The 17,123-nt window shown below is 41.9% G+C and overlaps 1 protein-coding gene across 1 annotated transcript in view; it reads right to left on the bottom strand.

Annotated features, from left to right (window-relative positions):
- The window catches only part of LOC132403599 (striatin-interacting protein 1-like), a 69,148-nt gene extending 52,633 nt beyond the window's left edge, over nucleotides 1–16,515 (bottom strand). Inside the window, exons 1-4 of the mRNA XM_059987033.1 lie at nucleotides 16,409–16,515; nucleotides 6,324–6,393; nucleotides 3,915–3,989; nucleotides 981–1,115 (exon numbers count right to left, since the gene is read on the bottom strand). Of these exons, the coding sequence (XP_059843016.1) occupies nucleotides 981–1,115; nucleotides 3,915–3,989; nucleotides 6,324–6,393; nucleotides 16,409–16,495 (367 nt within the window). The 5' untranslated portion in view covers nucleotides 16,496–16,515. The remainder of the gene's footprint in view (nucleotides 1–980; nucleotides 1,116–3,914; nucleotides 3,990–6,323; nucleotides 6,394–16,408) is intronic.
- Between the last annotated feature and the right edge of the window lie 608 nt (nucleotides 16,516–17,123).

Genomic DNA, 17,123 nt, shown 5'->3' with positions numbered 1-17,123 from the left:
GCACCAGCAGAGAATGAAGAACCTGCTGTTTGTAAAGTTATGGCAATACCACAGGAAAAGAGTGGCCTTTGTGCAACTGTACACTGGAAATGGCAACAGAAACTGTCCTCAAGTTTAAACTTGTTAAATGGTAAGGAATAATACAGACTGAAATTTCCCTGTGTAGAGTTCAAACTCCATTCCCATGTTTAACACCTGTTGTACACTTGCTTTCTTACGGCACATTACACTATATATTACAAATTACCATAATTTGCACACTGCCCATTCAGATGGAGATGTAACATCGAAACATTCAAAATTTTGAAAGGGATAGATAAGATAGAAGTAGGAAAGTTGTTTCCATTGGTAGGTGAGACTAGAACTAGGGGATATTGCCTCAAGATTCAGGGGAAAAGATTTAGGATGGAGATGAGGAGAAACAGTTTTTCCCAGAGAGTGGTGAATCTGTGGAATTCTCTGCCCAGGGAAGCAGTTGAGGCTTCTTCACTAAATATATTTAAGAAGCAAATAGGTTTTTACATAGTAAGGGAATTGAGGGTTATGGGGAAAAGGCAGGTAGATGGAGCTGAGTTTACGGACAGATCAGCCATGATCTTATTGAATGGCGGGGCAGGCTCGATGGGCCGGATGGCTGACTCCTGCTCCTATTTCTTGTGCTCTTTTAAAGATTTTTGCTCCTCGTGTATGTGAAGGATGTAAGAAATAAAGTCAACTCAATAAGAACCGATCTGACTGTTTAATTTCTCTTGATGTCCCGGTGAAAGGTCTTGGCCTTAAGTTTCTCCCATTCACTCTTTTCCACAAGTGCTGCCTGGCCTGATGAGTTCCTCCAGTATTTTGTGTGTGTTGCTTTGGATTTCCAACATCTGCAGATTTTCTTGTGTTTGAGTTTAATTTTTCACTTTGAGTTGATAGAGCAACTGCAATCAGGGAAAACACTCTCAGAAAAGCAGATAAACTGGCAAATTGCTAGTTACCTTGGGCCAGGTAAAGGATGGCTCTGGCAAACTTCAGTCTCTTCTCTCTGTTTATTACCTCCAGCCCATCCAGCAGCCTCATTAGGTAGGTCTTATGTTCAGTCTCTTCCAGCTCTACCCACTTATTGCCTTTCCCTGGAACAGACATTAAGGCATTAAAATTACACAGACTCCACCTCATCTGTCCTGATAGCCAGGGAGAGAAACAAGACTCCGTGGGGCCCAGTCCAATTCAAACCACTTCCCAGAGGATCAAACTGAGCCTCTATCTGCAGGAACTCAAGGCCGACTGTAAAGAAACAACTGGGGGAGAACTACGCCCACTCAGTGGTGACTTTATTAGGTGTATAAGTGGAACCCGGTGTGGTCCTCCGCTGGCCATCCACCAAGGTTTGAGGTGTTGTGCATTCCAAGGTGATCTCCTGCACACCACTGTTGTAACAGATGCTCATTGAGTTACTGTCAGCTTAAACCAGTCTGACCATTCTCCTCTAACCTCTCATATTAACAAGGCATGTTCACCCACAGAACTGCCATTCACTGGATTTTTTTTTTGTTTTATGCACCATTCTCTGTAAGCTCTAGAAACTGTGCTTGAAAATCCCAGGAAATCAGCAGTTTCTGAGATACTCAAACCACCCCATCTGGCACCAACAATCATTCCACGGTCAAAGTCACTTAGATCACATTTCTTTCCCATTCTGATGTTTGGTCTGAATAGCAACGAACCTCTTGACCATATCAGCATGCTTTTAAGCATTGAGTTGCTGCCACATGACTGGCTGATTAACATTGAGGTGAGCTAATAAAGTGGCCATTGAGTAGAAAACATGCCATTGATGATAAACCTGATTCTGAAAACCCCTTCTCAAATGCTTTAAAAAGCCACCTCTTCAAACCATTCAAAACCAACCATTCTCAGCCTTTGTTCTCATCAACCTGAATTATGTTCATCTGTCTGGTGTGGGCTTTTGATTGTTCATCTGTCTGGTGTTAAGTGGGCTTTTGATTATCTTTTGTAGGTTCATTATAAATTTATTAAGGCAAATGAAAATGAGCTCTCAGGAACAATTGTGACATGGATGACAATTTCACTGAGTGAGCTTCAGTCAGTAGCCACAGTATGTCCTTAGCTCAATCTTCTGTACAATTCCTTGTTATACAGCAGGGAAGCTAGTGGAAGACTCATTGAAACAGAAAGGTTGCACTGATAAATGAATGCTTCTAATAGTAACCAACAGGACTACCAGGAAGCAGGAGAGAAAACAGACCAATTGAAAGAATTCACACAAAATGCTGGAGGAACTCAGCAAGTCAGGACGGAGAAAGCTGTTCATGTTTTGGGCCATGACCCTTCATCCCTTCCATAGATTTGCCTGGCTGCCGAGCTCCTCCAGCACTTTGTGTGTGTTGCTCGAGAATTCCAGCAAAATCTCTTGTGCAACTGAAAGAATCATCTTGTCCATCCTAACTTCCTGCTCTGGTTTTGACTATAGAATCACAGAATGGTGGACCTGCAGCACAGGTGAAGTCATCATTGCATGTAAGAAAGTCCCCAGGACTGTCCTATTACCCTGCACTTTCCCAAACCTATCAAATATTGCTGTAAGTATTCTACCAATTCCTTGTTTTAAAAAAATGTTATTAATATACCAACTTTCATGGCTCTTTCCGTGGATTCCAGTTAATCGGACGTTCGGTTAAACAGGGCAGCCACTTACTTGGGACAACTCTTAAAAAAGAAAAATTAATTGAGAAAATATCCAAGATTCCTTTTGTCTATTTGGAACACGGTGCCACTTAATCGGGACAAGTGACTGTTGCCAAAGAGTTTCCAACTACTGTCAGCTGCGAGCACTTGTGTGGCCATTTACACAACATACCCTGCTTAGAGCAGGCAGTTTTTAAAATAGTGTCAGTTTCATGTGCTCGTGCTCAAAAAGCAGTGTTTTTTTTTGTCACTGATATTGGTGAGAAATAAGCAGCAAGACAATTCAGAACTTTTGCTCAGATGTCAGAAATGGCCCAGAGTGAAAATGAAGCGACTTCACTACTTGAACAAGTGACTGTGAAACAAGAAGTGCTAGAAACTATTAAAAAAATGAAGGTATTGACAATCATGTTACAATGAAAATAAAGATTTGGAGAATGCAATGTATGAAGGTAGTCTATCGTCTTCACTGATTTTTAGCTAATCAGAAGTACATGGCAATGTACACTGGATAGATTTCTCTGTCGATAACTATTAGGAACAGTGTAATAGTACAGTAGTAGCATTGATAGTGTACTCATTTATTCTGTATTTATTTAAATACATAGTTCTTTAGTTAAAAGGTACTTTGTCTGTTTTATAACTTTTTAAACTATTTCCATGAAATTTTGTCGAATTTGGTCAGTTGCTTAATTAGGCCAAAAATGTACAGGTCCTGACATGCCGCAATTAACCAGAGCCCACTGTATCCATATAGCTGCCTGATGATAGGTGTGACACAGTGTACCAATGGGCCAGTTCTGTGTCGTACAATTTTATAACAATTCGTTCCACAAAGAAAAAGTCTCATCACACCCCTGATTACTTTTACCAATCACCTTAAATTTGTGCACGAGTTCCCAACTTTCCACTACTGGAAAAAGTTTCTTCTATTTTACTGTGTCAACATACAGACGGTATAGTTTTACATTAGGACTAATTAAAAGTTTACATTCCTTCCCTCACCTTCTACACTTACCACTCCTCCTCCCCCCACCCCAGTTTCTCTGGTCCACTGGGTGTCATTCCAGTAAATATCCATTCATCATCAGGAGGGGCTATTGTCAGAGGCAGCTTTCCCTATTCAGCTCTCATCAAAACCTCACTCAAGTTTGAGAGTTAATGAAACAGAAGCCCGTGGCATTATGAATAGTTCCAATGCTGTCCTTCACAAGTATTAGTACCGTGAATAGCAAAATCCTCTTCAAAGCAGTTCCTGTTCATGGCAAACTCAGGCTCCTCAGTGTAGCTGTACAGCTCTGGAGAAAAAGAACAGAGTATAGCATCATAAATAACCAAGGAAACTAATATGGGTAATGACTCACTCAAGACAAGTGATGAAGTAAAACTAAGATTTAAAGATTGGCTTTACTGGTCACGTGAAAAAATACTGCAAAATGCATCGCTCTGCATCAACAACGAACACAGTCTGAAAACTGTGCTGGGGGCAGCCTGCAAATATCACCACGGTTCCAGCACCAACACAGCATGCCCACAACTCCCAATCCCGACTCTAACTGTGCACCTTTGGAATGTGGGAGGAAACCGGAGGAAATCCACAGTCGCGAGGAGAAACTCCTTACAGACAGCAGCGGGAATCGATGACCACTGGCACTGTAAGATAATTGCTCGAACCACTATGCTGATGTCCTGCCCTAGAGACATTGATAAATTTGGTGAATGGGAACATCTGCAGCTAATAGAATACAATGTGGGCAAGTGCAAGGTTGTTCACTTTAGAGGGTTAAAGAGTGGAAAGGGGGGAGTGGTAGGCATCTACATAGATCATTAGAATGGCATGAAAGAGGATGGGAAGTCCAAAAGACTAATTGGAAGCTGGGATCTTACATTTGGAGAACTGGGAATAGAAGTTGTACCAAACCTGTGGGAAACTCTGAATTAGGTCACACCTCAAGCACTTGAACAATCCTTTGCACCATCCCTCAAGAAGGACACCTTAGTCTTGGATGGTACACAGTGCAGATTTGTCATAACAATATCTGGACTCCACAGGTTAAACTGTGAGATTTGTTGAATTCCCTGGAATTTTAAAAACAAAGATGTTAAAGGACAAGGGTAGAGTAAAATTGGGCAGAGGGCCAAGGACTAGGGGCAGGCATTAAGGACCAATGTTATACAAAACTTCTTACAGAAAAGCAAATAGAAATTCAGATTTTCCATAAACCACAATCAATGTCCAGTCATTCAACATATATCTGAGATAAACAGATTTTTGTTAGCCAAGGTCATTGTGGAAATGGGCAGAGCAGATACTAAATGTAGAGTTGGACCAACACTGTTGGCAAGCAATGTTGATGTGGGATTGTGTGGCAATGGTTGTGGGATGACCCCAGAGCAAACAATGCATGTTTTGATGTGCAGTCGATATATAAATCTGAACCTTCCTTTTTTGCAGCTTTCTACGTGCTCACTAAATTCACAACAGTGGCCTAATTTTCCATTCCATCTGACTGACTCAAGGTCAGACAAAGGCTTTCCATGCCACACACGATGCACCTGCTCTGATTTTTACAAGACTCTATCATTGCCTACAGTAATTCTACGAACGTTTGTAATTACGTGGCCCTTCTGCAACATTCAATGACAGTGGAACCAACTTGTAAATGTCTTTCAAGATGACTTACACAAGAAAGAACAGTTATACAACTGTAAACCTTTGAATTGTTAGGCAGATGCAACTCATTTTGGACACAGCTCAGCACATCACGGAAACTAGCCTCCCTCCACAGGCTCTATCTAGAGCGTAACCAAAGACCCCACCCAGGCCAGATATTTACTCTTCTCCCTCTTCCATCTGGCAAAGGCCTGAAAATACATACCCACCAGGACACTGCTATAAAGCTATTGAATGGTTCCCTAGCATGATAAAACCACTTTTGACCTTATCACAAAGCTCATTATGATCTTGCGCCTTATTGTTTGTCTCCACTGCACTTTCTCAGCAGTTGTTACACGTTAAGGATCATATAACCATATGACATAGAATTAGTCCACTTGGCCCAGAGTCTGCTCTGCCATTCTACCATGGCTGATTTATCTCCAGCCCAACCCCATTCTCTTGCCTTCTCCCCAAGTCTGTATTACTTTGTAGCTTTACCTTGTTTTATCTCAATGCACCGTGAAATGATATGATCCATACGAATAGTAAGTCAGACAAGCTTTTCACTGCATTTTGGTCCATGTGACAATAATAAACCAATTCCAATACTAGTCAAAGCCCCTTCTGGATCAACCTCTTACATGAAGAATTTCTTCTTGAATCATACCACACGATTAGGGTCTGGATTTCATTCCCAAAGACAGTATTAGGTGCAGATTTATTTATACCATTCAAAACAGAACTGGATAAATATCTAAAGGTAAAAAATTGCAGGGTTGTGTGGTCTAGGATAGTTCTTACTGAAGAACCAGTGGGGACGAGAGGCCTAATGTATGTGCTCTAACCATCCTGCATTTGTGAAATGATCACAGTTGGTAAGGCAAGTCCCAACACTTGACCATAGACAAACAGTCCTGTTTAAAAAAAACTACCACCAATTAGAGCAGTTTATTCAGGCATCGATGCACTTTACCTGATAACTCTGCAACTATGGTGTCTGAATCCCCGTATTCGAACTCCAGGTTCGGGAAATCCACTGAACTCTAACGAGAAAGGCAAGAGAACAATTCAATTGGTTTCAACTCATCGGCATCTCTATTTCAATTCTTACAAGGTGAACAAACCTCAACCAATGTGTTCATCTATGACCGTAATTTCTGGAGAATATGTCTGTGCAGGATTAAATTTGGACAAACAGATTAGTGTCTGGGAGAAGGTCATAAAATGGAACTCCTACACATCAAACCTTTTTGTGTCACTGGAGGACTATGACCTTGAGTAGATATAGTCCACTTTAACCAGTCCTTGTGACATCCTGCGAAGTGTTGTCTCAGCAAGCTACTTTCCACAAGTCAAGCATCATTCTAGACCAGCGGTTCCCAATCTTTTTTATGCCATGGACTCCCACCATTAGCCGAGGGGTCTGTGGACCACAGGTTGGGAGCTCCTGCTCGAGATCATCCTTCGAACCTTATTACTGTTACAAAGTCTGCTCAGTTCTATCAGGTCAACAGAAAGTACGGCCGGTTAAAAAGCATGAAATGATGATGACCAACTGGAGAGAAGGTACAGATTAACCACCTTTGGCAGAATACATCCAAAGGGACAAGTGTTTTCTTCTTGTTTCAAGAGCAACACGCCTGTTCAAAGTGTGCATACCATATACAACATCAAGATTTGGCTTCTTGCAGGCAGCCATAAAACAAAGATAGACAATAGAATATTTAAAAAACCCACGCAACAAAGACCATCAAATATCCAGTCTATGAAAAAAGAACAAATCATGCAAACAATTTAAAAATAGTAAGAAATTAACACAGAGAACATGAACCTCAAGAGTCCCTGGAAGTGAGAAGTCCACAGCCATGGAGGCAACTTAACGCTGAGGATTTAATTTCCAGTCTCGAGCCTGAGACCTGCTGCTTTGATCCAGCCTGAAGCTCCAGTCCGATCCCAAGTCTGCTCCAGGAATGGCCTTCTGCACTCATCTCGATGTTTCAATCTTCCTCGATGCGAGAAATGGTGTCGAGCATGGGCTCCAAGCTTCAAGGCCACTCACCTCCCGGGACCTTCTTGGAGACAGCAAAGCACCAGATTGCTGAATCGGCCTGAGAACACACCTTCAAACTGTAGATCACAGAGCCCAGAACCACATTTTTAAAAAGGATGTAACAGAAGTGAGAGAAACTGTTCTATGGACTACCTAGAAGATTTTGCCCGTGTTACGAACCCCGTAACTGGGTATCTTACCAGCAAAGATAGGAGTATCCGTTGAAGTCTGATGATACTATTTTTAACAGTATTTATTAGTAAAAAGTACACAAAAATAATATCAATGCAAATATACAGATAATATACGTCATCAATACTAAACCTAAAAGTGCGGGTATAATAACAATCAATAAGAAATAAGCTCTATCGTTGTCTAGGGGATAATGAATTGTCTGATGGAAATATAAAGTTCAGTTCTGTTCATGCAGGCTGCGGTAGTTGTTGATCACTGTGTTGCAATTGTTGGAGAGAGAGAGAGTAACAGCTATTGACTTGCCGACTTTCCTTTTACGATCTCGATCTGTCGTTGTCGTGGCCATTCACGTATGACCCCTCTGTCCTTTAGCTAGACCATTCCGTGGAGGACTCGTCACCCAGGCAAGGGTGGACACACACACAAGCCCCCACTGGTCTTGTAGCGTCTCTCCTGTTGCGTCTGAGGGGTGTTTCCCCAGACCCTACTTTTATCCTCACTCACGGGGTCTCAGGTCTCAATCAGGTTGGGATGATGCAACACATCAACCAGACCACTCTGGTTGCCCCCTGAGGGGTTTCAATGAATAGAACAGTACTCAATACACAATCCTTCTCCAAGAGACAATAGCAGTCATCTCTCTTTTTGTCAATAGGAGGCATTCCAACCTGTGGCTTCTCTCTCATCAATTTTTCATGAGCGTTGTCAATAACAACTGCCCTTGCTGTTAACTCTCTCATTTCCTTGGTATCAGACCCGAAATAGTAGCGATTTTGCGATTCTCAAAAAGGGGGGGGGGCGACTTTGCACCCTTCTGCCCATCAGAGTTGCTCCTCATTCGTAACACCCGAGGTAGCATTCTTCGCTGGCACCATTTTGACCAGAATTTGGCTGAATCCTTCAGGATACCACAAATCACCAGATCACACAGACAATTCAAAAGCACAGCCCCCGAAGGTTGCAGATTGCAGTCCAGATAAAAAGTAAAATTAATAGAAAAGCCCTCTTTGCTGCCTACAAAATGTCACTGTGTCTCACCAGTACCATCTTGCTGGAGGAACTCAGCAGGTCAGAAAGGAATAAAGATGAAATGTTTCGGGCTGAGGCTCTTCATCAAGATTCTACATTCCTCTCTACGGTTGCTGCCTGACCTGCTGAGTTCCTCCAGCATCTTGTGTGTGTCGCTCTGGATTTCCAGCAACTGCAGAATCCCTTGTGCTTAAGTTCTTCTTGTCCCAATGTCATTTAAAATGCTTTTCAGGGACATAGCAAACAAGATATTGATACAATTTATGGAACGGCAAATATTGGATTTCAAGCTCAACTTAATGATGCTTTCCTCATGATTTGTCTTCATGTAAAATCAATGCCCACTCAACTTCGTTCGGGCTCTTGCTCCTCGTGTATCCATGATTAATCCGATGTCATCATCTCCTGGGAGGTTCCCCAAGAACCATTGTCAGGCTACTAACACTACTCAAGCTTTCCTTCACCAACAACCTTCTATTATATTATATTGCTATATTTCTTCACTATTCTTGGTTGGTGCGGCTGTAACGAAACCCAAGTTCCCTCGGGATCAATAAAGTATGGCTGTCCGTCTGTCTCTAGACAAAACATGTAGCAAAGGTCATGTTGAGATCATTTTGTTCAATATTTTGCAGAAACAATGTATAACTGGGAACCATGGGCTGATGCTACGAAGGGAATATGAAACAAAGGGGGGGGGGGGGAGACATGATCATCACAGTAAATATCGTCTGGATTGTCAAAACAGCAATTTTGTTCACTAAAGTCCTGAGCAAAGGAAATTAGTTTTCAGGGCAAATTGGACCACATAACCCTCAGAACCAAGTCTCTGAAATTTGCTGTAGGATTACCCAAATCTCTCTTACTGATTTTTTTTTAAAAAAGGGGAATTGGAGAATGCACAAGGTTTAAAAAACTTCAGGGCAATGAAGAAAAAGTGAAGAAACAGGGAATCCTGAAGTATCATACCTAATATCAACCATCGCACTCAGGCACAGTCGAGAACTGCTGATCAAATGAGACAAAACCCTACAAGTTGAATGACAGTGAGCATTAATTATTATAGGAGTATCTCTCTGAAGATTGTGTCTCTGGTTGAGGATATGATAACCTACACTCAGCAGCCCCTTTATAATGTACAAAAGTGGAACCCGTTGTAGCCCATCCACTTTGAGGTTTGACGTGTTGTTCACTCAGATGCTCTTCTGCACACCACTGTTGGAATGTGTGATTGTCTGAGTTACTGTCACCTTCCTGTCAGCTTGAACCAGTCTGGCCATTCTCCTCTGACCCCTCTCATTAACAAGGCATTTTTGCCCACAGAACTGCCATTCACTGGATTTTTTTTTTGTTTTCTGCACCATTCTCTGTAAATTCTAGAAACTTCGGTATGTGAAATTCCCAGCAGATTTGTCACCATCTAGATTGGAAAAATTCCAACTTTGATGGTATCAGAAAGGATCTAGCAAGAGTGGATTTGTTGTTTCTTGTCAAAGGAGTGGGTGGCATTCAAAAAACAGTTTTTATGCTCCTGTCAGAATAAAAGGCAAGATAACAGGTTTAGGAAACCTTGGTTTTTGAGAGATATTGAGGCCCTAGTTAAGAAAAAGGAGGAGGTGCATAACAGGTAGAGGCAGGTAGGAGCAAATGAGGTACTTGAGTATTAAAAATGCAAGAGAACACTTAAAAAGGAAATCAGAAGGACTAAAAGACAAAAGGTTGTTCTAGTAGACTACTTGAAGGAGAATCCCAAAGGCTTCTGCAGATATATTAAGAGTGAAATGATAGCAAGGGATAAAATTGGTCCTCTGGAAGATCAGAGTGGTCATCCATGCAGGGAGTCAAAAGAGAGGGGGGGGGGAAGACCTTAAATGGATGGTTTGCATCTGCATTTACTCAGGTTTATAGAAATGTTAACAGAGTCTGTAGAAGTGAGGCAGTAAAATCATGGACCCTCTGCAGATTACATAGGAAGTTTATGCCATCTTGAGGAAAATCAGTGTGGATGATTTTCCAGAGCCTAACAAGATGCTCCCTTGGACCTGTGGGGGGGGGGGGGGGGGAAAGAGTAGGTGTTATGATCCGGCAACAATGAATATAAAATTGAGTCCAGTTTTATAAACAAATAACCATTTATTTAAATTCAGCTCGACAACAAATGAAAAGTAAACAATTGACTAACTTAACCGGAAGTTAACTACTATACAGCAACTTGAACAGTTCTTAAAGCGATAAATGCAAAAGTACAAGTGATTTACACAATTAGGAGAGACTTTCCTGAAGTAATGAATTCCTCAACGACGTGACATTACTGCTGATCCCAGCCGAAATACGCCTTGCCCGAAGGATTTACGATGAAGGAAATAAAAACAGCTTAAAGGAACTGAGCTTTTCCTTGGCGAATAACACTGCGCCCAACCCTTTCTGCTTTCACAATGCAGGGGCTATCTCGGATGCAGGTTACTACTTCCTGAGCAAAGATCCAACAAGGTCGACCCTATATTACTGCCGACGATACTAACTTTACTCGATCCTTCGGGTTCCCACACTTCGGCAAATCTTCACTCTCCAATACTTAGACTTTAAAATTAAATTGAAGATACATCAAACATAACTGGCATTGTTTTTAAAAACCGCCCATATAACTTACAGGAAAAAGTAAAACTCCACTTTAAAACAAAACTGCATCATGAGACATAACAGAGTAACTGACGAATTAAACAACAAACTAACTCACGTCACAGCAAGGCTTTCCCGTTTTATACCTGTTGGAACAGGCCATCACATGACCTCTCACTGGCGGGAAATTTACATCATGCGACCTCACACTGGCAGGAAACTACATTACCTCACCATCACAAGACCATTACATCATGCTCACCAGATACTCAATTACATCATGGTCATAAGACAATCACAAGATACCCACAGGGTATGTAACAGAGGCTTGTGCAGAAATTGCAAGGGCCCTAAAGAAGATATTTATGACATCTTTAGCCGGAGGATAGTTAATGTTTTTCTTCTATTGTTTAAGGCAGGCTAGGATATTTCAGACTGATGAGCCTGACATCAAGTGTGGGTAAGTTATTGGAAGGTTTTCTAAGGGACTGGATGTACAAGTACAGTGGATTCCAGTTAATTGGGGCACATCAAGACCAGTATGTTTTGGCCCAGCTGACCCAGTTTCATGGAAATAGTTAAAAAGGTATTAAAAGAGACAAATTATGATTAGATTGAGTAACAGGTTAAAATGATATACAACATAAATTAGAATACTACCAATATTATTGCAGTACTATAAAACTGTATTACTTCATAATGGTTACTGACAGAGGAATTCATCCAGTGTACATTGACATGTTGTTTGCTTGACTAAATGAAGAAAATCAACACAGACACCTAGTGCAGATAACGGACTACCTTTATTGTCTTCCTGCATGAAGTAATATCGTAATTCAATAATAAATTTTCTGATTCCCAGATCCATTGGCTGCACCGACAAAGTTGTATTGAGAGGTAGAAATTCCAGCTGGATGTTTCTCAAACACTTTACATCAGGCTGTGCAGCACAATTGTCAACAAGCAGAAGAATTTTACTTGATTTCCGCTGTAGCTTCATATCCCAACTCATCAGCCATTTCTTCAAAAATTCAGAAGTCACTCATTCTTATTAGCATTGTACTTGATTGGTAAACTGTCCATTCTTAGCCCCTTAAAGCATCAAGGTTTAACGCTTTTCCCAATAACCAACAATTTATTTTTTATCAGTTCCTGACATATTTGAACAACACAACTCAGCTATGTGATCCACTGCTTTCTTTGAACCTGAAGTGTTGAGTGTTTATAGCCAAGGGAACTGTCTGGCGTGGCACAATTTTTAAAAAGCCTGTTTCATAAGCATTGTAGATATCAACTGCACAAAATATTTGAAGCAAGTTAGAGAGTTTTGTAGATTTCTGCACTTATAGCATCAGCACCATGTGCGTTCTTGGTGCCCACATCTCCATTGAGATCTGTTGCTTTAAAATCTCTGTGATCCAGCTTCTTAGCAAGCTCCTCTGACTTGCTTTTAACCCTGGTCCACTGGCACATACACAATTCATCCAGTTACAATGGAAAACCATTGACAGAGGGCCTCTTCAGCATCTGGATCCACACCGTCATGCTTGTGTTTTTGGGATGTTCCCTGTTGTCCCTCGTGTAATGCCTAATTCTTCTCACAGCTCATCTTGCTGACGTATCAAACGTGCAATTGTAGATTTCAGCGCTCCAGTTGACGAAGAATGTTGTTCAGTGGATGGCTGTTAATTTGGTCCCGTAGGGTAATTTCTTCAGCTAGTGTCAAATCTTTTCACAGCATCGTGGCAAGGATCTCATTTTTTTAAAAAAAGTTAAAATTAGAAAACAAAATCATCAAAAATTGCTGCTTTTTGAATTGGCATCCATCAGTCCAAATGAATAACATAACAAGTACACGCAACTGATGCAAGGCTCCTCTCTAAGCAAGGTGTAGTGTCTAATAGCCGCATGAGTGCACATGACTGATTGGTACCTGACCCAATTAAGCAGCACTGTGTCCCAAATAAACAAAGGGAATCCCAGCAATTTTATCTTTTCTTTTTGTTCCTTAAGAGTTATCCCAAATAAGCAGCTGGCCCAATTAACAGGGATCCACTGAATTTTGATAGACAGTGAATGATTAGGGATAGTCAACATAACAATGTGTGTGGTTAGACATGATCTACCAGTCATGGAGTTTTTGAGGAAGTTACCATGAAAATTGATGAAGGCAAGGCATGGATATTGTCTACACAGACTTTTAGCAAGGCCTTTGACAAGATCTGCATGAGAGGTTGTCAAGAAGGTTCAGTCACTTGGCATTGAAGATGAGGTGGTGAATTGGATTAGATATTGGCTTTGCCTCATGCCTCTCTTTCTGGAGGCCTGTGTGCCCCTGGGATCAGTGCTGGGTTCATCTACATCAACAATCTGAATGATAATGTGGTTGACTGGATCAGCAAATTGGCAGATTTCACCAAGATTGGGGGTGTAGTGGACTGTGAGGATGACTATCAAACCTTGCGGCTGGATCTAGACCAGGTGGAAAACTGGGCTGAAAAATGGCAGATGGAATTAAATGCAGATAAGTGTGAGGTTTTGCACTTCAAGAGGACCATTCTGGGTTAATGGTAGGGCACTGAAGATTGTGTTAGAATCAAGGGATCTGGGAATACAGATCCATAAGTGATGTCACAGGTAGATAGGGTCATAAAGAAAGCTTGTGGCTCACTAGCCTTCATAAATCAATGTATTGAATACAGGAGTTGGGATTTAATGTTGAAGTTGTATAGGATGTTGGTGAGGCCTAATTTGGAGTATTGTGTGAAGCTTTGGTCACCTACCTACAGGAAAGATCTCAGTAAGATTGAAAGAGTGAAGAGAAAATTTTCAAGGACATTGAGGACCTGTGTTATAGGGAAAGGTTGAATAGGTTAGGACTTTTCCCGGGAGTGTAGAGGAATGAGGTGAGATCTTATAGAGGTATACAAAACTATGAAGGTATGGATAGGGTAAATACATACAGGCTTTTCCCACTGAGATTGCAAGATAATAGAACTAAAGGTCATGGGTTAAGGATGAAAGATGAATTTCTTCACTCAGAGGGTGGTGAGAGTTTGGCTGATTAAATATATGCATTAACAAGCAGGTGTACATAATAAAATGGCAACTGAGTGTAGTAGGGTCACATTTGGGAGCTCCAAAACTCCTTCCAAAATCTGGAATTTTGGAAGCCAATAACCAGAACATTCACCATCTCTGTCAAAATTCTCCATGCAGCCTTGGTCCATTTTCAGGGCTCACTGACAGTTTTGATCCTTTTTCATTCTGTGGTGTTGATCAATTAGTTTAATTCTTCTACCATTTCTTTATTGCCCATTATAAATCCCCTTATCTGTTTGTGAGGAGCCTTCATTTTTCTTTTTTTATGTAGAAATCAATAAACATTACAGTTTCTGCCTCCTTCCTTAAGGTCCCAAGTTTTGTGCTCATTTGCTCTTACTGCTATCTCCTGTTATCAATATCTGGGTCCTTCATTGTTGAATTCTGAAATGATCCCAATCCCCAGGTTTGCTTTTACTCAGGCAACTATAATCCTTTGCTTTCAATTTAATATCATCTTTAATTTCTAATAAATAGTCAAATTGATTATTTATTTCAGATTCCCAGTAATTGTAGTATTTTGTTTTTTTGGGCGTTTTATTTACCCCTCCCGCATGCATCTATTTTTAACCATTTTAACTTTCACACAATTCTCTCAACAGCTTTTTTGTTCTCTATTCTGGCTCTCGCTTCAATTCTGTGTCTGAGTTCATCCCGCCGGTTTGAATCACGCTCCAAGCACCTGAGTGAGTTTGTCCCGTCCAGTTCATTCTCCTCCACTATGAGATTAATCTGCAGAAGATTGGTGGGGGGGGGGGCTGCCTATCCAAACTGCCAGTCCCAGAGCCGTATGGATACAAACAAGACCTTAAGCACGCATGCAGTTACAGGGACATTGTGCAAACACCTTACAGACAGGAGCAACCCTTCCCTCCGTGACACTGTGCTGCCCTTTTTGTTTTGTCTCCAGCTGCCTTTATTAATCTACACTTTATCACTCTGTCCTTCTCCCACTATCTTCCACACTTACAACCAACTTACTTTCTTTCCTTTCCAGTTCTGACGAAGGCTCTTTGACCTGAAATGCTAAGTCTAGTTCTCGTTCCTGATACTGACTTGCTCCAGCATTTTCTGTTTCTAGAACAATCAGAAAGCCTCTTAGAGAGACTGCCCTGGAGAACTGCGAACTAGTTTGGCCTGCACAACGAGAGGAGGATACTTGTTACAGAAGGAGTCCACGCCAAGAGTCTCGCAGAGTGGTTGCTGGGATTGTGAATCTATCACGAGGAGGGACTGGTTAGACCAGGTCTCCATCACGAGGACACCGCGTACACCAGACCGGTTTTGAAAGATGTCAGGCAACCTCATCTGAAACTGATAATTAACCGGCGAGACAGGATAATGCAGGAACAACGTTACCTGGGGCCAATGAATCTAGATCTAGGTTCTCAAAAACAGTCTCACCAGAAATGAAGAGGACGTTGCTCAGATTGTAATGAGCCTTTGAAATGCTCTAAACGAGAGTCGCCGAACGCATTCAGCACAGATTAACAATCGGGCGGAAAGCTACGTCGAAACATAAGATGAACCCCGATCTTGTCGAACGACGCAGCACACATGACGGAATCTTCCTATTTAATTTACTCTCTCAGCAGATGCCATCTGATCTACTTGCAGCATACTCTATTATGAGAATCACGATGGAATAACGATACATTTCCAGAAGCATTCTATGTTTAAACCACATTATTTAGATAGCTTAGCTTCCAGAGTTTTCTCAAAAGAATTTTCGTTAAAAGGGGCATCTTAACTCTTCACATGTTATCAGTTATATAAACGTCGCAAGTTTGCCTCGCACGTTATTCTTGCAAGAGCTACAGGGCACTTTGAACATTTAATGCAACTTTTGGAAGTTGCATGGATCCTACTTCCTCGGTCTTGTCGGTACCGGTCCTTTGTCGCAGAGAATGACCCAGGGTGGTACTGGCTTGGAATAGTTATTATTAGCCACTGACACCCGCTCCCATTTATTATTAGCCGCTGATACTCTCCCCGGTGATACTGTGGCTATAATTAGCCGCTAACGCGGCGTCCCGGCCTCTGAATTCGAGCGTTGCACTCACCTCCGAATCCTTGCGCAGGTTTCGGAAGAGTTCCTTCGCCCGGGCTGTGGGAGATCCGCTGCCCCCGCTCAAATTCGCAGACTCCATCCTTACTCCAATTCGAGAAAGTGTTAACTTCCCGTAACCAAGAGCCAGGTCCCGCAACTCCGCCCTCCCACTGTTCATTGGACAGTCTCCATTTAACGGTGGGCTCTTAGACAGATTTCGATGCTTCATTGGACGAACAGAGAGTTTGTCAATCGTCCGGCAAAGGAAGGCGCTAGGCCCCGCCCACTCTGAACCATCCCGCTTCTTCAGCGCTGCAAGTCGCTCATCTACACGGGAAGATTAACGTTGCTTTTTGTTGTCAAATGTCTGATGTACCTGGTGTCATTGGAGGGGCATAAAATCACCTAGACTAATCGTTCGGCGTCTGTACCACCAGCTAATTGCCATCTGTGGGACTCATTATTAATCCCTACGATTTCAGACATCCAGCCTTTTTCCAGTGTGGCCAAACCGACCGACTTCTGACAAGTGAGACTGCTGGGAACATTCTTAACCCTTCTCCCTCCGCAGGAGGCTGCTCATTTGCTTTGTATTTCTAATATTCGCTTTTAAATTTTGGATTGCCCGCAACAGTCCGTTCATCATCCCGGTTGTTTAAATTTCTAACCGCCCTCATCCCTCTTACTGTTTATATTCCTCCAACTGCACAGCAGTGACATGCTTCCTG

This window comes from Hypanus sabinus, chromosome 13 (assembly GCF_030144855.1).
Source record: "Hypanus sabinus isolate sHypSab1 chromosome 13, sHypSab1.hap1, whole genome shotgun sequence".
NCBI lineage: Eukaryota > Metazoa > Chordata > Chondrichthyes > Myliobatiformes > Dasyatidae > Hypanus > Hypanus sabinus.
Note: the sequence above shows the minus strand (reverse complement) of the source record. Positions and strands in the feature narration are given on the sequence as shown.